Genomic DNA, 25,952 nt, shown 5'->3' on the forward strand with positions numbered 1-25,952 from the left:
CAGCGTGTTTATTGTGTGTCCATGTGAGATTTCCCTTCTGATAACTCGGGGGGGGGGGGGAAGAAAGAGTGATTCGAAGACTAACCGCGTTCCGATCCATTTCACCCACCCACCCACCCACCTTGGCATGTGCGAAAGAGGGTGGCGATGCTGGTTTGTCTGATCCCCCACAGGTTTCTCCAGCTTCCCCATGGCGAGAGCAAGAGTCGTGGGGGAGTTGAATTCCTAGAAGTTTTCCGAGAAAGAGTTGGACCGTTTTCAACCGCACTTGCCTTTGCAAAAGGTGGCACACGTGAAAACAACGGCAGAAATGAATCACTTTGGAGGAAGTGGCTCTTGGGTGGCAGACCTTGGGCTTCCCACCCACCCACCCACCCCCATTTCCTTTTTTGCTCCCTGGATGGCCACGAGCAGAGGGACCCTCCCCGGCGGTGTTGTCTGCGCCCCACAGCCTTTCTCGGTTCCCAGGGCAATTACGAAACGCCTTGCCTGGCGTAGGTGTAGGAGCAGCCAGTGCCAAGCTGGATCGCCCCGCACCTCTTCAGGTGTGGCTGGGAGCTACCTCTGAAGCCTTTGTGCTCACACACACACACAGAGAGAGAGAGAGAGCCAAACACTTTCTTTTTGGCAAGAAAGCCAAGTGGCAAAGCGTTTGGCTGGGGTAGTTCTTCCAAGCAAAACACACCCATTGAAATCCCAGCAAAGGGCCAGAACCGATGGGGTGCGTGTCGTCGCAGAAACAAAACTGGGACACGAGGAGAAATCTGGGTTTGGGTCAATTTCAACACCCAACGCTCTTTTTTGTCCCCTTCTCTCTTTTTCCCCCCTCCCTCTCATCCTCCCTCCCCCCTCAAAAAATAAATAAATAACTGGTGAGTATTGCTGCTGGTTTGGGTCACGGTTGCTACTCTTGCTGCATGAACGTAGACTTAATCCCGCAGAAAGGTACAGAAGACGGTGGGAGTAACTGGCGCAGATCATCAATTAAGGAGCCTTTTAGCTGGATTAAAAAAAAGGCGCCTTTTGATTAATTGAGCAGCAGATTTAAACGCTTTTAAAAATATTTGCCTTTCTGCAGCAATTAGCAAGCCTTCCAAAGACACTATGGCTGGGACAAAAAGCAGCTTTTCTATCGAGTCCCTGGTTGTTGTTGTTTTTTTTTAGCCCTGCCTGTGTGTCCAGACTGGGTGAACAAATGTGTGAGCTACTATGATTGATTGATTGATTGATTGATTGATTAAATTTGCATGCCGCTCGGTAGCTCTGATTCCCAGAGGCCTGCCATCAGTTCAGAGCTAATCCGAAACCTCGACTGTAAGGGGAAAATGGCGTAGAGGAAGGAAGGAAGGAGAAATTGGCAGCCTTTACTTGCCTTTTTCTTGCGGACTCATCTTGTTGGGTTGTTTTTGTGTGTGTGTGTTTGGTCAGGAGCGGGCTTCCTCCAAAGCTAGGTGGGGCGAGGGACGTCAGACGGCCCCTCCAAAGCTGTAATCGTCAGCTAATTAATTGTGTTCTGCCCGCTATGCAAGTTTGCAAATAGCAATTAATCCCATCTCCTGTGGCAAATAACATTTGGGCAGGAAAGTTGTGAGAGGCTGGGCTTTGCCTCCCTCTCTCTCTCAAGCTGTGTGTGTGTGTTTTATTACGTTGTAGTCAGCCATTCTGGGTAACTCAAGACAGCTTACCGTTCAAAAACAAGGGGACCCCATCTGGCAGAGAAGCCACTTTGATTTTTTTTTAGTCTGAGACACCCTTCAGACAGAGCCCAGGCCTCGTCTGCTCAGCCTTCTACCTGTCCATGAAGTCATCAGATGTCAACCTTGAATTGAAGGAGACTACCTTGTATAAACAGATCAATGAATTAATCCATAAAATAAATAGGTAATACCTTTGAAGATCCCGACCTATTTATGGAGTCAACCGCAGGAGATGCGCAGTGTGAATTGTCTAAGAGTTGTTGGTCTCTCTTTGGGACTCAAAACCAACCAACCAACCTCCTGGTCCATCTCTCGACGGTCAAGCTTTGAAACTCGCCCAGAAATTGCTCCACAGCTTCCACGCCCTCCAAAACATGAGAGACGACTGGACATTCGTCAGTACAATCTAGGGCCCTCTGAGCCACCATCTTAGCCCCAAGGCACTTGGCCACACTGCAGAATGATAATTTTTTTTAAAAAAAAATCAGGTGTACAAAAAAATCAGGTGTACAAAGATCAAAGGAAAGGGGCGGAGTTCCCCCTCCCATTTCTTCAGGGACGTATTTCGCTGTTCTTCCCCCTTCTTGTCACAAATCAGGTTTACAATTTAGAATAAGAATGTAAAATCCTGACCGATCCATCGCAGGCCAAGAAGGAAAGAGAATGGTTGGAGCTTCTGTTTTGATAATACAAGAGAACGAGGGAGGGAGGGAAGGAAGGAAGGAAGGAAAGAAAGAAGAAAGGGATGAAAAGAAGAGAGGGAGGACTTTGTAGTGAAGGTCAGCTCCAGACCAGAACGTACCTACTGATATCGGTCACTTTATTTATTAGATTTTTTTTATCCTGCCTTTAGTTGCTTTCTGAATAGTTTGGCCAACATCTCTAACACAAGCTCCACTTAACCGCAGTTCGTTTATTGACCGTTCAGAGGCACAACGGCGTTGGAGAAAGCCACCTATGACCCGTTTTCCACACTTTTGCAACTGCTGCGGTATTCCCCACGGTCCCGGGCTCGAAATTCTGAGGCTTGGCAACTGACCTGTACTTACGACGGTTGCAACGCACTGACTCGCCTGGTTCCCCTTTTGCTACCTTCTGACAAATAAATTCAGCAGGGGAGCCGGTGTTTTCCCTTTGCCTTTGGTTGAATTAATTAATTTACATTACTGAATGAATGAACCTCTATTGTCAAAGTACAGCCATGTGTACACTGAGATTGGCTGAGCCTCCCTTCGTGCCCCCAACTCACAGTGACACAAACCCTCCCATCTTATTACACCCCGCGAGCTAAATGCACAATGCACCAGCCTCGCAGGTCAATTATGCATAAAGTTTATATTATTAAGTTTATATTATATTATATTATTTCCCATTCAAAAGCCTCACAGCCCATGGATAAAAGCTGTCCTTCAGCCTGTTAGGACGGCTGGCTATACTCCTGTATCTCCTACCCTTATTTTTATTGGGAAGGGGGTGCAACATCCCCGACCCCCCACACACACACATACACACACCGACGACCAAGAACAGCAAAAAATGTAAAAAAAAAACCAACCCCAAAACCAAAACTCCCCGTTGCACCAAACTTTGCTGCCAGGCTGTTTTAAGGATGTATCCTAGGGGTTGTTTTTTTTTGTTTTTGCTCCAAGTTTCCTTATTTTGTATAAAGAAGAAACAAATAAAGTATGTTTGTGTTTTTTTTGCGTTGGTTGCTTATTTATTCTATTGGGGGGGGGGATCTCCAGGGCAGGGCCAAAGGTCAGCCATTTTAAGGCAGGGCTGGCCTGACCCGCGGACTTCAACTCCCAGAATGCCTCAACCCCAAATCCAGCTCTTGCCAAAAGAAAACCAGCCAATCCGGTTCGGCCACGTGACCAAACAAACAACCTCCTAAGCCACTTCCGGCTTCTCCCGCGCGAGCCACGTGGCCGTTCCGGGCGTCCCCGGTAAGTCCCCTCGGTGGCTGCCCGCCTTTCCCCGGAGCCCCGCCGGAAAGGGGGCTCTTTTTATCACAATAAAATAAGAATAAAGCCCCGGGGTTTCACTTCGCCTTTCTCCCCGGTTCCTTTGCGTTGGAAGAGCCGCCGCCTGCTCTTCATTGCCCTGTTCACCGCCCTGAGTCCTTCGGGAGAAGGGCGGTATACAAATAAAATTAATAATAATAATAATTAATTCAAACAGCCAGTTGCGTTTGCACGTGGAGGCCTGGTCGAAGAGCCCCCCCTTTTTTCCCCCCAGGCACCCAGTGGAAAGGGTTTTTTTTTAAATAAAATAAAATAAACTCCTAGGGTTTTATTACGCATTTTGTTCGAATTAAGGATAGGTCCCTTTCCTTTTGGAAATGGGGAGTGGAAAGGTTTTTTTTAAAAATAAAAATAAAATAAACTAGGGTTTTATTACGCATTTTGTTCAAATTAAGAATAGGTCCCTTTCATTTTGGAAACGGGGAGTGGAAAGGTTTTTTTAAAAAAATAATACATAAAATAAAATAAACTCCTAGGGTTTTATTACGCATTTTGTTCAAATTAAGAATAGGTCCCTTTCATTTTGGAAATGGGGAGTGGAAAGGTTTTTTTAAAAAAATAATACATAACATAAAATAAACTCCTAGGGTTTTATTACGCATTTTGTTCAAGTTAAGGATAGGTCCCTTTCATTTTGGAAATGGGGAGTGGAAAGGTTTTTTTTAAAGAAATAAAATAATAGAAACTCCTAGGGCAGGTGTACGCAACCTCGGCGCTTTTATGACTCATGGACTTCAACTCCCAGAATTCCCGAGCTGACTCGGGAATTCTGGGAGTTGAAGTCCATGAGACATAAAAGAGCCAAGGTTGCCTACCCCTGTCCTAGGGTTTTACTTTGCATTCGTTCCAATTTACTGTGCACTTGAATAATTGCACCCTCTTTTAATTATTAAACCATCCAGTTGCACTTAAATATGGCGACCTTGTTGAAGAGCCACTGATAGACTTTGTGGTTCCCTTTTTTCCAGGCAACCAGTGGAAAGGTTTTTTTTAAAAAAAAATAATAAAATTAAAAAAAAACAACTCCAAGGGTTTTACTTTGCATTTGTTCAAATCTACTGTCCATTTGAAGAACTGCATCCTGCTTTTAATTAAACAGCAAGTCGCTTGTCCGATGCATTTAAACATGGCGACCTTGTGGAAGAGCCACTGAAGAACTCTTGTGTCATCCTTTTTTTTTCCAGGCACCCAGTTCGCCACTTCCGCTTCAGCTCCCACAGCCTCATCATGGCCAACATCCCTAATGTAGAGACTCCTGGAGGGGCCAGCATCACTTGACCGCTCACAGAAGGTGAGAGTTGACCCTCACGGTGGTATTTTTTATCTCAACCAGCAGGAGGCGCCCTGTGACACCACTCTCAGGGTTGCTAGACTACAATCCCCAGCAGCCTTAGCTAGACAATATTGTGGGACGCTGGGAGGCATTCCCCCAAGTTGGCCTTCCTCAATTTAAACCAAGGGTCTTCAAACTTGGCCCCAGAATTCCTCAGTCAGCGTGCCTGTCTGAGGAATTCTGGGAGTTGAAGTCCACAAGTCATCAAAGGGCCAAGTTTGAAGACGCCTGGTTCAAACAGGAAAAGAGAAGAAGCCGCAATGGAAGAGTGTTTGAGAGCTTCTGGTGGCAGAAAGCCAGGATGTTGTGGCCAAGCCAGGCAGGGGTTTAGGATAGGAAGGTAGCCAGTTATAAATTGCGAGCAAGCTCTGGTGAGCAGCAAGTGGCTTGGAAGAACAAACCCGGGCGATGGGTGAAGGGTGGTAAGATGTTCCAGCACCCATTATTATGGGTTGGGTTGGCTAAGGTTGATGGGAATTATAGTCCAGCTGCTTCTGGATGGCTATTGGCCTCGCCTCTTCTTGGAATACAGAGTAGTTTAGCTTATCCAAATCCTGTTTTAAATCTTGATCTTCTCCCTTTCCCCTCCCCTCCCCTGTTCTCCCCTCTCCCTCTCCCCTTACCTCCTTTTCCCTTCTCTTCCCTCCTCTCCTCCGCTCACTTCCCTCTCTTCTCTCCTTCTCCCTTCCCTTCCCATCTGTTTCCTCATACTCTGAGCTGACTTCCAAGAAGGTGAATACAAGACAGTTGACATATCTAGAGCAGGTAGATGTCACGCAATGTATTGTGACTTTTTCCTCATTGTCAGCAATGGGGTGGGCACGGTTTTGGCATGACGCATCCGGCCTATAGGCCGGCAATTAGACATGTCTGCTTTAAGAGGACTGAACTTCAATCCCCAGGATTCCCCATCCAGGGAATTCTGGGGATTGAAGTCCACACGTCTTAATGTGGCCGAAGTTGAGAAACACTACTCTAAAAGTAGAACAACCCGGAACCATTAAGGGTGCTCCTTCAAGCACATGGGCCTACTCTGAATTCATGGGCTTGCATTTTAACATCTCCTTGGCCCTAGAGAGGAACCAGAGTCTGGAGCAGGGGTCTTCAAACTTGGCCCTTTTATGACTTGTGGTGTGCTGGCTGAGGAATTCTGGGAGTTGAAGTCCACAAGTCATCAAAGGGCCAAGTTTGAAGACCTCTCGCCTGGAGCAACGTTCTTCAATGTGGGCAACTTTTAAGATGTGAGGACCAATTCCCAGAATTCCCCCGCCAGCTTGAATTTGAAGTGCAGACATCTTAACGTTGCCAAGGTTGGAAAGTTGCTCCAGAGGATTTTGAACTGCTGGGAACCAGGCTGGTTGAAAAGCACCCAGCTTATTTTCTTTTCCCTTTTCTCCCCTTGCTTCTCTCTGAACAGGCACAGAGGCATTATCTACGCCTACGAATTCTCCACAGACGAGCTGGTGGCAGAGAGCGTCCTTCCTAGCTGCCGCTCCTCTTACAACGAAGTGGACGGCTACAGCTACAACACTGGCCTTGTGGTCCCCTATGACAACATCTAGGCAGGGTGGGAAGAAGCTGGACTCTGGAAGAGGAGAACCCCAAGGATGGCGTTCCTGCAGAGCTCTTTAGAGGGCTCGGAAGCCACGGGTTGGCCAAGTAGGCAGCAGAAGAACGGGGGGCACATGGGGGTCTCCCCAAAGCTTTAATAATAGCGCTGTAGGAACGAAGAAGAGATGGTGGCTAACAGGAACCATGATAGATAGGCAAGAATCAGGAGATGGTAATAAAGGCTTTAGCCCAAGAATCAGGTGGTAGTAAGACAGGTTGTAGCCCACGTGTACAGAGACCCATCCTAGTGGAAGGGAGGGCTTCCATTCCTTGCACCTAGCTGAAATAGTTCAGTGCTGCCTTTCTGGAACAGGCGTCGACGCTATCTGTGACATCTGGAGATCTTAAGAAGAAGAGACTTTGGGAGCGTTTTTTTTTTGTAAATAAAATACCTTTTATTAAGCGTTGGTCTCGGGATGAGGGGGTTGGTGTGCTTGAAAGTGGTTGTTTTATTGTCAGGGGTGCTGATTTTCGAAATCCCGCATTAGGAGTAAGTCCAGAGGCCATCCCAGTCGGAGAAAATCCTGCCACAGGTAAGTCAAGCATGTGTGTGTATGTATCCTTTCTTCTCCGGCTCCACTGGCACTTTGCCTGATTGCACCACGACTGCCAAAGCAGCACCCATCCTTAACTTTGCTGCCTGGGGCTGCTGGGAGTTGTAGTACATCTCTAACTTGGTGCAGCACGGGGATCTTTGCCTGATCCATTCTCCATGCCACTTTTTGCTGACTTGGTCACAAGTCATCTTGTGGGGCCTTCCTGCTGGGTGGGCTAGGGCAGCTGCCAAACCAGCAGGGAGAGCACCATAGGTATTTCTCTCCTCAGCCATTGCAACATGGGCTGAGGATGATGGGACTTGGTGGCCAGAGAGAACTCGGATGGGCAAGACCACTGCAGCTGACAGTTTGCAGTCCTTGTGCAATCAGGAGAAAAGTGACGTATATATGGGCAAAAGGGTCTTTTCTGGGCAACTTTAAATGTCCTTGTTTTCCTCATGCCAATTGGGCTAATCCAGCAGTTTCCCCAAAGGAATCTTTCCAGAACAGGAAGATAGTTTTGGTATTCTGGAGGTATCCTGATGCCCCCATCAAGACACTTCCTTTTCTAGGAACTTCCTTCTTGAAAACTGTTGCCATAGAGGAAAATTGTGACATGCTGGGGGGCCCTGGATTGCCTATATATATATATATATCGGTGGAGCTTCAGAAGAAAGATGCACACATACAGCTGGACATATATTGTGTATAGAGCCAAGGCAGTGTTTTGCAAACTTGTCAGATGTGGGGGACTTCAACCCCCAAGTAATTCTGGGAGTTGAAAGCCATCCACCTTAAAGTGGGCAAGTTTGGAAAAGACTGCTCTAAGGTTACCGGATCTGGGCTGCAAAAACATGGTAGGCCACTAGGGGGTGCCAAATGTAGTTTGCTGCCCCCTAGTGGCTTTTTCTTCTTTTGCAGCCCAGAGCTGGTAACCTTAGTATGGTATACACCCTAATATGTGGTAATATGTAGATATAAACATATACCATATATTAGGGGATATGCCTATTACTGTGTGTGCCTGTGTACATTAACACAGCTGCACATAGTCATCTAGGCTAAGCTCTATTGGGGCTTTCCTAATGGATCTTGGCCTATATTGCTCTATGTGTCTGTGTATCTTAACACAGACACACAGAGCAATATAGGCTAAGATCTATTAGGAAACAAGGCCCCAATAGAGCTTAGCCTAGATGACTGTGTGCAGCTGTGTTAATGTACACAGGCACATACAGTAATAGGGGTATGTCCCAATAAGTAGGAATGAACCGGACACTCTGTGACTTAACTATATACATGAATCTGTGTGTGGGGGAGGTGCTTATGTTTTGGGGGTTTGGTTTTGGGTTTTTTTTTTTTTTTGCCGCCTCGCTTCTCATCCAAGAAGCTTCTTCAGTTCTGGCTGACTGGTGAGGAATGGAAGGATTTATATTCTTTGCAGTCATCTGGTCGTTAGTACTCCAAAGGTCGGTCGCTAGCTCTCCGAGCCGTGTGGGCCTGGGACCTTCTTGGGACTGCTGAAAGGACCGTACTGGAGACGGGAGAAAGGTGGCGTCATATTCCCCCCCCCCTCTGTCGAGAGGGGTGTTCCGTTTTAACACAAGATGGCCTCTTTGACCCCTCTTTCAAACCAGGGGTCCTCTCCATCCAGAACGTGGGCTTTGCTGTCTTCAAGAGCGGCCTTTGTCTCTCAAATGCAGACGGACCACTGTTCCAAATGTGCTTTTCCAAGAGGCAACTGGACTTCCTTTGTTTTTCCTTGAAGAGGTTTCGCTTCTCATCCAAGAAGCTTCTTGGGTGAGAAGTGAAAATCTTCAAGAAAAAACGAAGTCCAATTGCCTCTTGGAAAAGGACCTTTGGAGCAAACTGTGACCTGGCTAACTTAAGAATCTCCACAGAAAGATGAACTGCTGAATCTTGTCCTAGTGGGTTTGTTCTCCTATGTTGTGCCATGCGTTTATGAAAAACAACTTCACAAGCGCATGGCACAACATAAGAGAACAAACCCACTAGGACAAGATTCACACTTCAACACTGAAGTATACAGAAAACCCAGTGTGTGTCTGCAAAAACACAGAAGTCATCAGAATCCTACACCACTAGGCTGAAGGTTTACCTACCAGCAAAGAGGGACTAGAAGGCCCCAATTGGGCCTTCATCAAATCCAGATAAAGATCCAGTAGGATCCTTTGTCCCCCCTGCCATCAACAAGAACAACAAAGGAAGCAACATCAATCCACAAAGTGCAGGAATATCTGAAAAGCTCAACTAACTCAACGTACATGCACTTTCTACCCTAAAATACACTAAGGCAGTGTTTCTCAAAACCTTGACAACTTTTAAAATGTGTGGACTCCTGGAATTCCTCAGCCACCATGCTCACTCAGGAATTCTGGGAGCTGAAGTTCACACATCCTAAAAAGTTGCCAAGATTGAGAAACTGCACTAAGGCAGAAGCTTGTCCACCCAAAGGATAAAATGCCTACAAACTGAACAATGCAGTCTGTGCAGAAGAATGGAGTGACATGTACAGATCTGCAAACCACAAATGCATGGCACAACCTAGAACAAGCCCACCAGGACAAGATTTAGCGGTCCATCTGCATTTCAAAGACAAAGGCCACTCTTTCAAAGACAGCAAAGTCCACGTTCTGGATAGAGAGGGCTGCTGGTTTGAAAGGGGTCAAAGAGGCCATTTGTGTTAAAACCGAACAAGTCTCTCTCGACAGAGGGGGAGGGATACGACACCACTTACCTCCTGTCTCCAACACGGTCCTTGCAACAGTCCCAAGAAGGTCCCAGGCCCATCCCCACAATGGTCCAGGTGACCCTGAGGATACAGATAAACCCCCAAGTGGCCTCAACGACTCTTAAAGAGAGCTAACGACTTACCTTTGGAGTACTAAGGACCAGACGGACTGCAAAGAATATAAATCGTTCCATTCCCCACCAGTCAGTCAGAACTGAAGAAGCTTCTTGGATGAGAAGCGAAACGTTGGGGCATGTATATATACATATATGCACATGCAGAGACTTGTTGGCATAATTAGTTTATTCCAGGAATAGACAAATTATGTCCCTCTGTGTGCATATATGTACATACACATATATGTGCACATTAGCATATTTTAATAAATAGAACTATCTGTATGAAATGCTAATATGTACATAGAAGAATGCCTATATATATTACTACATAAAAGCTGGTATAGGTAGCCCTTGAGTTAAAAGAGTTCATTTAGTGACAATTTGAAGGTATAACAGTACTGAAGAAAGTAACTTACAATTGCAATATCCTTGTGGCATGTGATTAAAGTTCAGAAGCTTGATAACTGACTTGTATTTATGACACTTGCAGTGTCCTGGGGTCAGGTGATCACATTTTGTGACCTGACAAGCGAAGTCAATGGGGAAGCGAAATTCGCTTAAAAACCAACAGCTACAGCCATTCACTTCACAAATGTAGCAAGAAAAGTCATTACATTGGGCAAAACTCACTTAACAAAATGCCTCACTTAGCAACAGAAGCTCTGGACTCAAACGTGGCCATTAAGTCAAGGACTACCTGTAATATATATAGCCATTCACCCCGAAAGCTAGCTTACCATGGGCACCCCGTATAATGGCACCCCCATCACATCTCATGACGTGGAGCGGGGGTCCTTTTGGTGTTTGGGGACTTAAAACAGCCCAGGAAGCTAGAAGTAAGACACATAACAACTGCACAAATATATCAAAACACTACAACATTGCATCAAAGCGGAGGTCCTTTTACTGGACTCTGGAAAGTTGGTCTTTAACTCAAGACGGGAATCCATGTGGCTGGTCCAGAAGAGTCTGAACTTTGTGGATCCGTGGCAGTTGCTTCAAGAGACAAGTAGCCCTCCCACCCACAGCCATCTCCAAAGCCTCCCACCACCCAGTTGCCATTGGTAGCAGAGTGCCATGGGTTCCAGCGTCAGGAAGCGGACGTGCATCATCTGGCGTTGGAAGGAAAGAAAAAAAGTTAGAGGAGAAGACAATTCCTGATCTTGCACATCTTCAGTCGTACTTCAGAAAGGAGCAAATGTTACACTTCAGAATGACTCGCTGTTGACTTGGCCTTAAGATTTTTCCCAACAAATAGCTGGTGGGAGAGAGATTCGCTCCAAAGGGGATGCATGGACTTCCCTACCTTTGCTTGGTCCTGCATGAGGTGGTTTCCTCTTGTGAACCTTTTGCCCCCCTCCCTTAAGGAGGACTCTTTTCTGCTTTCCTTTGGCCAGTTGACCTAACCCTACCACCCTTGTAAAGTTCATAACTCCTTTCTCCAATTTCAGGTTGAGTTGAAATAGTCCACTAAGCAAACAGGCACCAGGGTTGTCTAACCCTACAGAGGTGAAGATAGTTGGGATTCCCATCTTCCATTCTGGCTCCTATGCTTGAGAAGCCACAAGGCCAGGGGCCACGGATGAGATGCCTCGGGGGGCTGAGATTAGGGAAGGCAAGATCTGAAGCTCACTAAGCTTGGTCGTTACAGGAGGTCCCTTTTCAATCCCTAAATTAAGCATAATCCTGCTTCGATGTTTGCTCAACCAGGAAATAATAATAATAATAATAATAATAATAATAATAATAATAATAATAATAATAATAATAATAATAATAATAATAATAATAATAGATGGAGGAAAAAGGGAGGGGCATAGAAAGAGAAGGAACTACCAGACTGCTCATCTTGTAATAGTTTTAAAATCTTTTTTTTTCTTTTTAATCTAAATCCTTTAAGTATGTGTAGGTATCTTTTTCTTTCCTTACCTTATTTATTTATTTATTATGTATTCAATCAAATTCTATGGCTCCCGTCTCAAGAAGTGACTTTGCGAACAAAATTCAACATCGCAACAATTACGTTTGCATGTTTTACTTAACTAATAAAAAATATTGTTTTAAACAAGCCCAAAAAAATGAAGTGTTTTTTTTAAAGTTACATCCAAGGTGTAAAATGCCAGCCATTTGAAAGAGAAATGGCAATAGACCAACATAAGATTGACTTTGGAGAAGATGAGAGATTGTTTGCAAAATGGGAGGTCAGCTCAAGAAACAAGACCACGTCAGAATGAAATTTAACTAGGCTACCCTTGGCATAAACAGAAGGGAGAGAAAATACCAGGCTTTGAAGATGCTCTAAGAGCTGATCTCAATGCACTCTCTTCTGCCTCTGCGCCCGCACAGGCAGGTTTGGCATGTTGCTGTTCGCCTCGCCCGGCTGATCGGAGGAGAAAACCCTAGGAGTTTATTTTATTTTATTTTAAAAAAACCTTTCCACTGGGTGCCTGGAAAAAAAAGGGAGCCACAGAGTCCATCAGTGGCTCTTCCACAAGGTCTCCATGCTTAAATGCATCGGACAAGCGACTTGCTGTTTAATTAAAAGCAGGATGCAGTTCTTCAAATGCACAGTAAATTGGAACAGATGCAAAGTAAAGCCCTAGGACAGGGGTAGGCAGCTGGCTCAGGAATTCTGGGAGTTGAAGTCCACAAGTCACAAAAGAGCCAATGTTGCCTACCCCTGCCCTAGGAGTTTTTTTTTTAATTATTATTATTATTATTATTATTATTATTATTATTATTATTATTATTATTATTATTATTATTATTATTATTATTATTATTATTATTATTGTTTTAAAAGAACCTTTCCACTGGGTGCCTGGAAAAAAAGAGGGAACCACAAAGTCTATCAGTGGCCCTTCAACAAGGTCTCCATATTTAAGTGCAACTGGACGGTTTAATAATTAAAAGAGGCTGCAATTATTCAAGTGCACAGTAAATTGGAACAAATGCAAAAATTCTAGGACAGGGGTAGGCAACCTAGGCTCTTTTATGACTCATGGACTTCAACTCCCAGAATTCTTGAGTCAGCTCAGGAATTCTGGGAGTTGAAGTCCACGAGTCATAAAAGAGCAGAGGTTGCCTACCCGAGGCCTAGGAGTTTCTATTATTTTATCTATTTTTTTTAAAAAAAACCTTTCCACTCCCCATTTCCAAAACGAAAGGGACCTATCCTTAATTTGAACAAAATGCGTAATAAAACCCTAGGAGTTTATTTTATTTTATTTATTTTAAAAAAACACCTTTCCACTCCCCATTTCCAAAATGAAAGGGACCTATTCTTAATTTGAACAAAATGCGTAATAAAACCCGTTTATTTTATTTTATTTTAAAAAAATCTTTCCACTCCCCATTTCCAAAAGGAAAGGGACCTATTCTTAATTCGAACAAAATGCGTAATAAAACCCTAGGAGTTTATTTTATTTTATGTATTATTTTTTTAAAAAAACCTTTCCACTCCCCGTTTCCAAAATGAAAGGGACCTATCCTTAATTTGAACAAAATGCGTAATAAAACCCTAGTTTATTTTATTTTTAAAAAAAACCTTTCCACTCCCCATTTCCAAAAGGAAAGGGACCTATCCTTAATTCGAACAAAATGCGTAATAAAACCCTAGGAGTTTATTTTATTTTATTTTATTTTAAAAAAAACCCTTTCCACTGGGTGCCTGGGGGGAAAAAAGGGGGGGCTCTTCGACCAGGCCTCCACGTGCAAAGGCAACTGGCTGTTTGAATTAATTATTATTATTATTAATTTTATTTGTATACCGCCCTTCTCCCGAAGGACTCAGGGCGGTGAACAGGGCAATGAAGAGCAGGAGGCGGCTCTTCCAACGCAAAGGAACCGGGGAGAAAGGCGAAGTGAAACCCCGGGGCTTTATTCTTATTTTATTGTGATAAAAAGAGCCCCCTTTCCGGCGGGGCTCCGGGGAAAGGCGGGCAGCCACCGAGGGGACTTACCGGGGACGCCCGGAACGGCCACGTGGCTCGCGCGGGAGAAGCCGGAAGTGGCTTAGGAGGTTGTTTGTTTGGTCACGTGGCCGAACCGGATTGGCTGGTTTTCTTTTGGCAAGAGCTGGATTTGGGGTTGAGGCATTCTGGGAGTTGAAGTCCGCAGGTCAGGCCAGCCCTGCCTTAAAATGGCTGACCTTTGGCCCTGCCCTGGAGATCCCCCCCCCCAATAGAATAAATAAGCAACCAACGCAAAAAAAAAAACAAACATACTTTATTTGTTTCTTCTTTATACAAAATAAGGAAACTTGGAGCAAAAACAAAAAAACAACCCCTAGGATACATCCTTAAAACAGCCTGGCAGCAAAGTTTGGTGCAATGGCCAGTTTTGGTTTTGGGTTGTGGCCCGGTCACATGGCCGAACCGGATTGGCTGGTTTTTTGTTTTTTTTTGCAAGACCTGGATTTTGGGTTGAGGAATTCTGGGAGTTGAAGTCCGCAGGTCCCAAAAGGGTCAAGTTGAAAGACACACACACAGACACAGACACACCCAGTGATAGGTGGTTTGGGTTTGACTTGGGTGTTGTGTGAGTTTTAGCAATAAAGGTACCCAAAGGGAAAATTCAGAAATAGTAATTCTTTCTCTTTCTCTCTACGCGACCCCGTGGTATGTTTCAAGATGTGCCTTCCCTACTTTGAGTCAATGGTGGGGGGGGGGGATGACTACGTCACAGGGGTAGGCAACCTTGGCCACCCGGCACCTGACGATACATAAGTGGGGTTTGGGGAGTCGCAGTTTGGGCACTCGGTCTCTAAAAGGTTCGCCATCATTGTCCTAAGTGGGGTGGGGTCTGTGTGTTTGAGGGTGGGGGGAATTCCAAACTTACATCGGCCTTTCTGGTTCAGAGAGACTGGAAGGGCAGGAAAGCAAGTTCTGCTTGGTTTGGAAGCTCCAAACCCTTGAGAATAGTGGGATTTCCAAGGCTGGCACATAATAAAAATAATAAAAACGTGGAGGGGACCTTGGAGGTCATCTAGTCCAACCCCCTGCTCAGGCAGGAAAGCCTATGCCATTTCAGACCAAGGGCTGTCCAGTCTCTTCTTAAAAACTTCCAGTGCTGGACCAGTCACAGCTTCTAGTGGCAAGCTGTTCCACTGACTAACTGTACTCACTTGTCAGGCAATTCCTCCTTCGTTCCAGGTTGCTTCTCTCTTTGACGAGTTTCCATCCGTTGCTTCTCGCCCTGCCTTCCGGCGCTTTGGAGAATAGCTTGACTCCCTCTTCTTTGGGGCAGCCCCTGAGATAGTGGAAGGCTGCTATCACGTCCCCCCGCCCCCGACTCGTCCTTCTCCTCCTCCTTAAACTAAACTAAGTAATTCTAGAGTCAGTCGGAGACGCTGGAAGATCCCCGTCTTTGCTGCTGCTGCTTTGCCTTCCTTAAACCACAATGTGGTTCTGTGTTAGCTTGGCAGACGTTGGCTTCTTCTGCAAGCGCAACTCAGGGGTAGAAAAATGGCTAGCTTATGTGCCTTCTTAAATTGAAAAAAGACGGCCGCAATGACATCTGGGAATACAAGCAGGTTGAGTTTTTTTTATTTTCCCCCCCAATGAAATTTATGCACCCCCTGAAATTCATCTGGCCTTTTCATAAGGCCTTGAAGGTGAGTGTTTAAACCAGGATGGTAAATGAAGCTGTCTGTGATGGCTGGCAGGTAAACATTGTGGGCTGGCCTTATTTCCGCCTTTTTTTCCCCCTCCTGTTTTTATTTCTCACCACCACCACCAAGGAAGTTAATAAAGACTTTCGGGCTGAGGTTTGAGGAATTCTGCCAGTGGGCAAGCACCCCCCACCCCACCCCAGCTCACAGGCAGGCAGCCAGACCACCAAACGTACTTTTTAATTGTGAATTTTGCCTGCAGGCAATTAATTTAGTCCCATCTTTTTTTATTCAAAAGTGGGAGCTCTCCAGTGAGTCCCGATTCTCCCGGTGCTGCGTCTTGGGGCGTGCGACGTGGCCGCACACCTCTTGTTTCGTTTATGAGAGCCCGAATATATATATATATATATATATATATATATATATATATATATATATATATATATATATATATATATAATGAAATAAAATTGCGTCTGGATGCGAGCGTTTGTTTGCCCCTCTCCTTTAGAAGAGGAGAATAAAACGGAATTTCTTCTCAAACCTAGTCGTGGTTGCGCCGAGAGGCTGGTTTAAAACCAGCCGGAACTCTCGCAGAAACGATGAGTTATTGTGTAGTAGAACCTATCCTGTTATCAAATAAAGCTCGATTTATCGCGGCCTTCCACCGTACAGATTGATCCGTTCGGAAGTAGCGTTGAGCTAGCTAGCACGCTAATCTGCACAAAAGGAACCTGTGTCGCCTTTGTGGGTTTGTTTTTGTTTTTCCCCAGGCGACTTTTGAGGCCAAGCCAGAGAAAGGTAAGCATTGGGGGGGTAGTTGTTGGTCCTTTCACACCGCAGGCGCCACAGGCTTCCAGAGCAGGCCAGGTACGCCGAGCCTCCGATGAAGTCATCGTGTGCAGGTGTGAAAGCCTTCGGACGAATCACACCTTCACACGACAGATCTTCCATCAGAGGCTCGGCAAACCTGGCCCGCTCCAAAAAGCCTTTTTCTTCTGCGCTTTTTCCCCAAGCGCTCGGCCTCTCTCCGATGTCTTTAGGAGAACTTACACGGGACTGTACTTCTCAACTACACCCTGGAGTAACCGCTGCACAGCCAGCATACACCCTGGTGGTGGGGATTTGGGGTGGTGGGCCGTGAGTGGCGGGAGGGCCAGGGGACTGGAAGGGGACTTGGGGCGGGGGGCTTCTTCACTTCGAGGGCATCCTGGGTCCTGCCCCCAACGGCCGCTGGTCATCTGGAGGCCGATGCTTCGGTCAGCCGAGAGGACGGCTCTTCCGGGAAGTCTTCATGGAGATGGGGGAGGGGGCTACTCGCTCGCTTCCCAGGACACGGGGTTGTGTAGATGTGTGGCTGGGCCGTGTGTGTCTGGCTCTCGGACCCACTCCTGCCCCTGGGTGGGGAGCGAGGACACCACCCCAATGAGAGAGGCCGGGTGGGGAGCCCGTCCTGGGGGGGGTCTTGCAGCTGCGTAAAGACCCAAGGCTGGCTCCCCACTGGCCCTCACCCCCTCCGCTCGCCTGCCTGTCTGGCTCTCTCCCAACACTGGGGGTTGGGGGGGCCTGTGGGGAGACTCGAGATTCCCACCCCCAGGAATCCTGGGAAAGGGCCTTTGGGGGTCCCGGGGGTCTGGCCGCCACCCTCCGTGGCATTGCGGGGCACAAAGTGTTGTGTTTTTCCCCCCAACCCCCCCAGCCCCCGGGAATGTCATAGGTGGTGAAGGCTGAGCTTCCAGGGCCTTTAACAGCAAAGGGGTCCCCCTGGGTGCAGGAATCTGTCTCCCTTCAGCCCCCCCTTCCCCCCCCCAGGGCCAAGCTGCTGGTTCAGGGTTTCTGGGTGGTCTCCCACCCTCCACCTCCAGAGTTGGGAAAGGCCCAGAGAAGGAGGGAGGAGGGGGGGGGTCAAGTGAGGAATCAGCCCTGGGTCTCTTGTGGCTGCAAAAGCCGAAACAGGATCTGGAGTCACCCGTTTTAACGAGACAAATCACAAACCACTACAAAGCCAAGATTGCTGGGCCTTTTTTTTTTTTTTTTTGCTTGTTTCGTTTCGTTTCGTTTTCGATTTTTCCAGTTTTTATTGAGTGAAAATGTCAAACCTTGCATCAGTCATGCAAAAAAAAAAAAATCAAATAAATAAAACACATATATTAAATTTCTAGTAGCGCTAAATTCAAGTGGAAAAATATTCAGTTCTTAATAACGTAGGTGCCGAGAAGACCAAATTCAAGTAAAATCAGAGCACACCGTCCTGTTGTAGGATTAATTTTTTTTTCACTTTCCTCATTTTTTTTGTCTCAAAACCTATATATAGCTATATATCTATATATATAGGTATATACATATAGATATATACACACACATATATATGTGCATACCTATTATTTTATATTTTATATATATATATATTTATATATATATATATATATATATATATACACATACATATTTATAAAACATTAAAAAGCGCATTGGTAGTTCAAGCATCGCTTCTCCCCCCCTCCCTCTGCCCCCCCCACCCCCACACAGAAAAAAAGAAAGAAAGAAAGAGAAAATAATTAAAAACAGCCAAAGGAAGTACAGAGTTTAAAATTCAAAAATGAGCTAGCAATGGCTTATAGTCCTAGTGTGCAATATGGTTTTTACAAAGGCTAGAAGAAGTTTCCCACAAAAATCTCCCTATGTCTGTTATGTATGTGGGTGTGTTTCAGGATGGGGGGGAGGGCACCTACCTAGAAACATGGGTTTCCTTTTCAGAAGGCAGGGATTAATTTTTTTAAAAAAAAAATTATTTAGCTTGGGGGTGGGTGGGGGTGGCTGTTTTCCCGTTCAACCACAAAGCAAGAGTAAGGTAAGAGTCCGTAGGGAATGATGGGTTTAAAAGACCTTCCTGGCTCCGTTTCACAGGGGGGCTGGGAAGGAAAAACACACATACACACACAAACACACACACACACACACACATGGCCCTAAACTGTCCTCGTAGGCGCCCTTTGGAAGTGACTGGTGTGCCAAATGGGGGGAGAAACACTCTGCGCACCCCAATGGCTTTTGGGCCCTGCTGGATGTTCCCCCAAGGCTGGAAACATCCATTTACGTAACTGAAGTGGGTTAATATTTTCAGCTTAAAGATCAGATCGGGCAAGGCTGGGTGACAAAGCGGATGAAGAAAGGAGGGGGGGGGGAAACTTCAATGCTGTTGCCAGATTTTTTTTTTCTTCCCCCCCCCCAAATTGCCGGCTTCTCTCGGTCTGTTGAAAAATTACACGCCCGACTCTTATCGCAGCACTTAAGCCTGTTCATCTTATCTATCTATCTATCTATCTATCTATCCCCCCACTAATACCTGGGTATATTAAACGCTTTCTTCTCCTGAATCGACTCTCCGCCGAGGTGCAGCTTGATAAGGCGCGGAATGAAAGCATTTCCAAACAACGCTGTTGGAAAAGAAACTTTTTTAAGTGGAGGAAAAGCCCCAGACACAGGGAAGACTGCTGAGCAGACAAGATGCACCCTTAATTGGGGTTTTCCCGTGTCCAATTGGGGGGGTGGGGGGCAGGGAAGAAATCAGTTGCCCCAAAGGGCAACTAAACCACTTAAGTGTTTCGGACTCTGCAGCCGTCTGCATCCAAGCAGAAAAAGGGGACTCCGCACACCTTTGGGTGTGGCTGTGGCTGTGATTCAGACTGGCAACTCGCCTGTAAACGCCCCCACCCCCTCCCGGGACAAATGCAGGCTCGGTTTAAAGAGGTGCCAGCTGGTGGGTCCAAATCGCCCTTTGCCCTCTCGCATCCCCGCGGCCGGCCGCAAGCCCCACCGCCCCTTTCCTTACCTGCCTCCTTCCGCGGCTGCTAAAGGCCGCTGACCAGAAGCGGCCGGAGATTTTGTATTGCCAAAGACACGAGAGAGAGAAACGTCACAACAGCTTTGAAAGTCGCAAAGTCTTGTAAACACACACACACACGCACGCACGCACAGACACACACACACGCGCGCACACACACACGTGTGCTACTCATGTCAGTTTTGTGGGGAGGACCACCGTGTCCTCTCTCAAGGTACCTGGGGGTGGGGGTGGGGGGGTGGGTGGGAGAAGCTTAGTCACAGAGGCGTCCACCCATTCCAGAACCAGGACCGCAAACGAGGTTTCCATATAGCACCGTTTTGGGGCGAGGTACTCAAGAAGTTAAAAAGAGAAGCAGGGGTGCGCTGAGGGGGTGTCTAGCTGGGCATCTGACAATGGCGCCTTGCTGCGGTCGCTCCGGCTCATGGTCGTCCCAGCCTTGCGTCAAGTAGTAGCCAAGCTACTACTCTCTGGGATCGGGTCCCCCCCTTTCTTCGCTCGGCTGAGGATCGGGCTAGAATTGGGAGCCCTGCCAGGCCAGGCCAAAGTAGAGGGAGATTTTCGAGGTGCTGACCTTTCGTCAGAAAGTCAGAACGGGGAGGGGTAAACCCCCCCCCAAAAAAAACCCCGGTTCTTGCCACTCTTTAAAATACAATCGATCCGATACGCTGTGCGCCGTCTTACGAGAAACCAATCTTGCTATTAATGGGGGGGGGGGAAAACAATCTCATCCGACTGCGCAACAATTTTTTTTTAAAAAAAAAAAAAGCCTGCCAAATCGAAATCCCGAAATACTGAGCGATCCGTGTTTTGTCCACGAGGACGGATCAAAACAACAACAACATTCCTTTTGCCTCTTGATAACCTGGATGGTGGCAGGAGTTATCCTGGTAGATTTTAACCAAAAGGCCTGTTCAACAAAAGTTCCTGGGTTACACTCTCACTCTTTGCACTGGGAAGTGACCGGTGACCATTGGTGATTTCCCACCCCCCTTTTTTTTTGTAGCCCAACAGCACAACAGACACAAGACGCAGAAAGAGAACGGCCCATCGCCCCCGCAAAACAACCCCGGCTGTTCAGGTCTCCGATGCGGAAGACCTCCGAGGACCTTTCATTCTCCACCCGAGGCAACGCCAAGCCGGGGATCTGTTCTCTTTTAGGAGGCTTGAGCAGGTCGCTCCGGCTAGGATGTGCCTGGACTTTCCCAGTGTATTTTTTTTTGGGGGGAGCAGGGGGGCTGGAGCACTTGACCTTCCCAGTCCCCGCTCTGGACTGGGAAGGCCAAATGCTTCCCTAGATGGCTCCACCTGCTTTAGGGGAGAAGCCAAATGGGGCCCGGTTCTCCTCCTCCGGCAACCCAACCCGGGAGGGAGTCCTGGGCTTGAAAGACCCCCACCCCACCCTCCGGAGGCTGGGCTGCTTAGAGCTGCACCCCAGTTCCTTCAGTGGCCCCCACCCCCCCAGCCAGAGCTCCATCAGCAGGAGACACCCCTTCCCCCCAACTCCAGGGAGAGACTCACATTATAAAGAAGTTCCTTCTTCCTTAGTAAAATTAATAACTATTATTATTAGTATTAGTATTATTATTATTATTACTACTACTGATATTTCATTCTCAGCCTGGATCAATTCATCTCGTGTTTTCCCCACCTCTGGGTGTGTGTGTGGTTTTTTTTTCCTTTCCTTTCTTTTTTTTTTTTTTAAAAAAATTGATAATAAATACCCCTGTTCCAAGCATTCCCAGCTGCCTGAGACTCCCGTTTCTCCCGTTCATTTGATGCCGGAGAAAGGGGGAAGAATAGGAATAGGAATATAAGCCATACCGGAACCCAACCCCGTCTGTCCCTTAACTTCCCCTCCCTCGGGGGCAAAAGGACTCGGCTTGCAGCTTAGCAAAACCGAATCCAGCTTTGCCGCTGTATATATATATCTATATCTACATCTATAGATATATAGATATATCTATATTTCGTAGGACTTACAACGCGCTCATCCCTCCTCGTTATCTCCCGACAGATGCTAGCTGCCTGCCACACACACACACACACACACACACACACACGAACCCCAACCCGGTCTCCCTGAGAACGGGAGGAGTATTAAGAGGACACATGAACACACACCGGAGTCGAAGGGTTAAAAAAACCAACCCAACGCATCCCGCCTTCCCACCGCCGCCAAGGGCAGCGGGCTCGGAAGAGGCAGGCCGCGTCCTGCCACGGGGAGCACATCCATCCAGAAGTGGGAGGGTCAAGTCCGTCTGCATCGCGGGACCACCGTGCTCTGCCTGCTGCCCCCTTGTAAACATGTGCACCCCAACAGATGGGTCCTCCTGCTGCCCCACCCCACCCCACCCTATCCCCCAGGATGTTGCCGCCGCCGCCACCGCTGCCGCTTCCTCTACGGTCCGGCCACGTCTCCGTAGTTTTGTGTGGTCCAAGAATTCAGTGCTTCCCTCCGTCTCTCGCGGGCACCTCCCGGGTGAGAGTCGTGGGTGTTTTTTTTTTGCTGCTCTTCTGCCCAGTCTAGCATTCGTTCCCGCCTCTCCCCCTCACACAGCAAGGTCTCCTGTTCGTGCAGTTTTTTTTTTGCTTCCTCGGCTTGCAAAGGCCAAACCCCCACACCCGCCGCTGCCGTGCGGCTGCTCGTTTAAGGAGAGGCCTCGGGGGCCGGGGCGGTGGCCGGGTCGCCGGAGGGCGTGGAAGCATCACTGGGATCCGCGGCGGAGGAAAAAGCCTCCTCCAGTTCGCTCATGTCTTTCGTGGGCAGGCCCTGCGTGTCAGGGAGCGACTCTTCCGAATCGGTGTTCAGCTCCTCTTCCTCCTCTTCCTCGTCTTCCTCCTCCTCGTCCTCCTCCTCCTCGTCGTCGTCGTCCTCCTCCTCCTCCTCGTTCATTTCCTCCTCCTCCTCCTCTTCGTCGTCGTCGTGGGAAGAATCGTCCTCTACTTCCACGTTGCCGCAGGTGGCCAGGAAGTGCTTGCTGGCGGGAGGGGCCAGGCTCTCCCCCGGGGCAGAAGGGAGGCCGCCCTCGGGGGGCTTCTGGCTGAGGTCCACGGAGTCGTTGAGCCCCACGCCCGCCGCGTTCTGCAGGAAGAAGAGGGAGCTCTTGGCGTCTGTGCTCAGGTTGAGGGAGCTGTCCAGGTTGACGGAAGCACTTGGGCCTTCGTACTCCAGCGGGGCAGCAGGGAGGCCCTCGGGCCCTGGAGAGATGGCCGGCAGCTCTCCCCGCTCCTGCTTCTCGTGCTTGCGCTTGTGCGAGTCCATTTGCGACATGCCCACCACGGTGTGCTTGCAACCGGGGTAGGTGCAGTGGAAGTGGGAGCACTTGAGTTTGTACTTGCACTCGGCCACCTCGCAGTCCACGCTGGAGCTGAACTGGCAGAAGCCGGCGGCGCTGATCACGTCCTGCTTGCCGTGGTGCTTGCGGTGGGCCGTCACTTTGGTGCTGTCAGTGCAGCGGAAGCCGCAGCGCAGACAGTGGAAGTGTGTGCTGTTGCCGGAGAACTGGCAGTCGGGGAAGTTGCAGCTGAGGGAGGACTTGAAGCGTTTGAAGTCGTCCAGCACCAGATTGTCCACTCGGTCGTGGTGCTGGGCATGCTTGTACATGTGGGTGCGACCGCAGAATTTGTACCCGCAGTTCTCCCGGGTGCAGTGGTAGTGCGTGACCTTGAGGGAGAACTGGCAGTTGGCGTCTTTGCAATCCTCGTACAGGTCGTACCGCCGGAAGCCCTCCAGCATCATCCCCTCGTCCAGCATCTTGCGGGAGGACGGGGTCTTGCGCCGTTTGCCGAAGGGGGACATGTCCTCGATGATCCAGAAGCGCTTCTTGGCCCCCGCGGCGGTTGGCATGGTGATTGTGTTCCCTGGGGATTCAAGGCAGAGGTTGCGTTGTGAAGAGGCTAATTTCCCCCCCTTTTTTTCTTCCAGACCCTCCCCACCACCCCCACCCCCCAATTAGGCAAAAGCGTTTTGTCTTGGCTGATACGGCATGAGGGGTTTTGTTGTTGTTTTTTTAATGGCCAGGTTGTGGTCGAGCACAATCTAGATCCCATCTCCTGCGAGACCCAGGAGAGGTGCCTCCCCTACGGCAGGGGTTCCCAAACCCCCCACCCGGTTTGTGGACCGGTACCGGGCCACGTGGTGTGCCAGCAACCGCTCTGCACAAACAAGCAAAGCCCCCATCCGTGGGATGCAGGCAGCACGCAAAACCACGCACCCCCTCCGGTCTGCGGAAAGACCTCTCTCCACGGAACCGGTGCTTGGTGATGCCCGAAAGGTTGGGGGCCTCTGCCCTACGGAACAGAAATCCTTCCGAGACCCAGATGGCCCCTACCTCTCCACCAGCACCCATCTCCCCGGGACTGGGCAAAAGTATTTCTGAGCCCACCTGTATGGTTGAGTGGCCTTCAGGGAAAAAAAATTGTTTTACTACATTTCACAGCGATTTCCTTTTTTTAGGATTTTGTTTGGAAGAAAGCATGTTCCTTTGCCGAGGACTGTTCAGACAAGCATGTCCCCAGCAGAGTGCCTTTTACGTCGCGCCCAAGATTACCGTTCTCTTATTGTGAGGACTGCACTCCCCCGGGGCCTTGCTTTCAATTTTGATCTGAATTCCTCTTAAAATGAGAGGAACGAAAGAGATTATTTTTTTCTCTCACCACGCTTCCCTCACTACTAAGTCCAGAACGCGTGGCCGTTGCTCATTTAATGCTAGGAGAAGAAAATGCCTGGAGTTTTATGTTGAGGATGGTGACATCAGAAGGCAAAAAATGGCCTTTGCGGCCGTTCGAAGGACGGGGTGTCACAGGGGTGGGCCTGGCGAGGACGGGACGCCGGAACTGGTCCAGAAGACAGCTGAAAGTTCGCTGCCAGTCTGGAAGGGTGCGGACTGGTCCTTTGGGGGGGGGGGACCCGTGTCTGTAGCAGCGCCTGGCCGATGATGATGGGGGATGTTGGGGTAGCGCTAAGAGAAAGCGGAGGTCGGATTTACCTGCTGCATCCTGCACTAGCGGGACATCGCTTTTGGCTGGACTGGCAAGGATGGGTGAGAGCCCTGTCGAGCTGGCGGTGGGCAAGGCAATGCCTCTGCTGGATCCCAGGGTGGCACTTAGCAAAGAGTATGAGACACAGGATGGAGAGAAGAGGTAGGGCAAGGAGGGGAGGGGAGATCTGAGCAGGGCTTGTGAGAAAGATGGAGGCAGAGGTGGCGGCGGTGCATTGTGGCTAACATCGTCACCCGCAGCAGGTGGAGGAGGAGGAGGAGGAGGAGGAAGAGCAGCCAGGCAGCCTGGAGAAATGTGGAAAGAAAAAAAAATAGCAGGAAAAGAAAAATAAAATAAAATAAAAAACACCACCAGAAGAGGAACAGAACCAAAATAAGACCCCCCACACACACAAGAGTGTGAGCCGCATGATGGGAAATGGAGGACACATTCACACGTACGACAAAAGAACCAGAGCAGAGGAGGAGAATGGAGAAGAGTGATGAGCAGCAACAGCAGCAGCAGCAGCAGCAGAGCGAGGGTCTCCATGAGGGCAGCTAGACCACCCACGCCGGGGCAGGTGGGCAGCAGGTCTGCCCGGGGAGACCAGGTTGTGTGTATGTGTGTGTGAATGGAAGTCGAATGGAAGTCAGGGAAGAACCGGCAGCTTCTCGGGCCTGGCTCGTCCGGGGAGGCCCACGGCATTCCCCGGTGGGGAGGGGGAGGGACGTCCACCGACACTCCTGCTGCCTCCCAGAAGGTCAAGACCTTTCAAATGCCGCTCTTGGGCAGGCCTGCCTGTTTCTCAAGTGATTCATTGGAGGTGAACTTTAATCAATGAGGTTGTGGAGATTTTTCAGCCAGCGCCATTGACTTCCCGTCCCTGGCGTCTTTGGGCCCGGGCGCGCTTGGCTCGGCTTCCCAGAGCCCTCCGAGGCTCCGCTGAAGCTGGTGAGGCTCTTCCACGCATCCCTCGTCCCAAGAGCGTCCAGGGCCCTCCGCGTTCGGAGGGGAAAAAAAGAAGACACCCCCCCCCTCTCCCCTAACCCAGAGGTCACAGCCTCTCGCAGAGTCCAGCCCGGCTGGGGAGCCTGGGAGGGGACAGAAGGGGACACACACACACGCACACACACTCACCTGCCGAGGTGCTCTCGTTGCCCACCGGGGTGCTGGAGCAGCTGCGGTCCATGTTGGAGGACTCGGAAGAGAGGGCGCCCGGGCTGCATCCGGCGTAATCCAAGTACTCCTCCGTCTCGGGATCCATCAGGCTGGGGGCTCCCTGAAAGGAGGCAGGGGTGCCTGATGAAGCAGGGCTGGGGGCCAGGCTGGTCACTTGAGGGAGGCTGTCATTCCTAGCAGGGTGGCCCATGACCTGCAGTAAGACAAGGGAGGGGGCAGGGGTGACTTTTTTTTGGGGGGGGCCAAACAGAGCTGGGGTTGGG

The 25,952-nt window shown here is 48.8% G+C and overlaps 1 protein-coding gene and 1 long non-coding RNA gene across 7 annotated transcripts in view; one reads left to right on the plus strand and one right to left on the minus strand.

Annotated features, from left to right (window-relative positions):
• The first annotated feature begins 3,601 nt into the window (after positions 1–3,601).
• LOC308675662 lies at positions 3,602–7,072 on the plus strand. Its single transcript, XR_014028181.1, has 3 exons — positions 3,602–3,643; positions 4,906–5,012; positions 6,472–7,072. It is a non-coding gene; the product is annotated as an uncharacterized lncRNA (long non-coding RNA).
• A 10,442-nt stretch (positions 7,073–17,514) lies between these two features.
• Positions 17,515–25,952, minus strand: part of CASZ1 (castor zinc finger 1) — a 179,835-nt gene continuing 171,397 nt past the window's right edge. For 3 of the 6 annotated variants that reach the window (XM_081341463.1, XM_081341462.1, XM_081341467.1), the window contains 3 exons: positions 25,648–25,882; positions 24,519–24,815; positions 17,515–23,391 (listed from right to left, as the gene is read on the minus strand). In XM_081341463.1, coding sequence (XP_081197589.1) covers positions 22,178–23,391; positions 24,519–24,815; positions 25,648–25,882 — 1,746 coding nt within the window. In that variant the 3' untranslated portion in view covers positions 17,515–22,177. The remainder of the gene's footprint in view (positions 23,392–24,518; positions 24,816–25,647; positions 25,883–25,952) is intronic. The other 3 variants (XM_081341464.1, XM_081341466.1, XM_081341465.1) reach the window with 3 other exon arrangements.

This window comes from Vipera berus (genome assembly GCF_964194415.1).
Source record: "Vipera berus genome assembly, chromosome: 17".
Lineage (NCBI taxonomy): Eukaryota > Metazoa > Chordata > Lepidosauria > Squamata > Viperidae > Vipera > Vipera berus.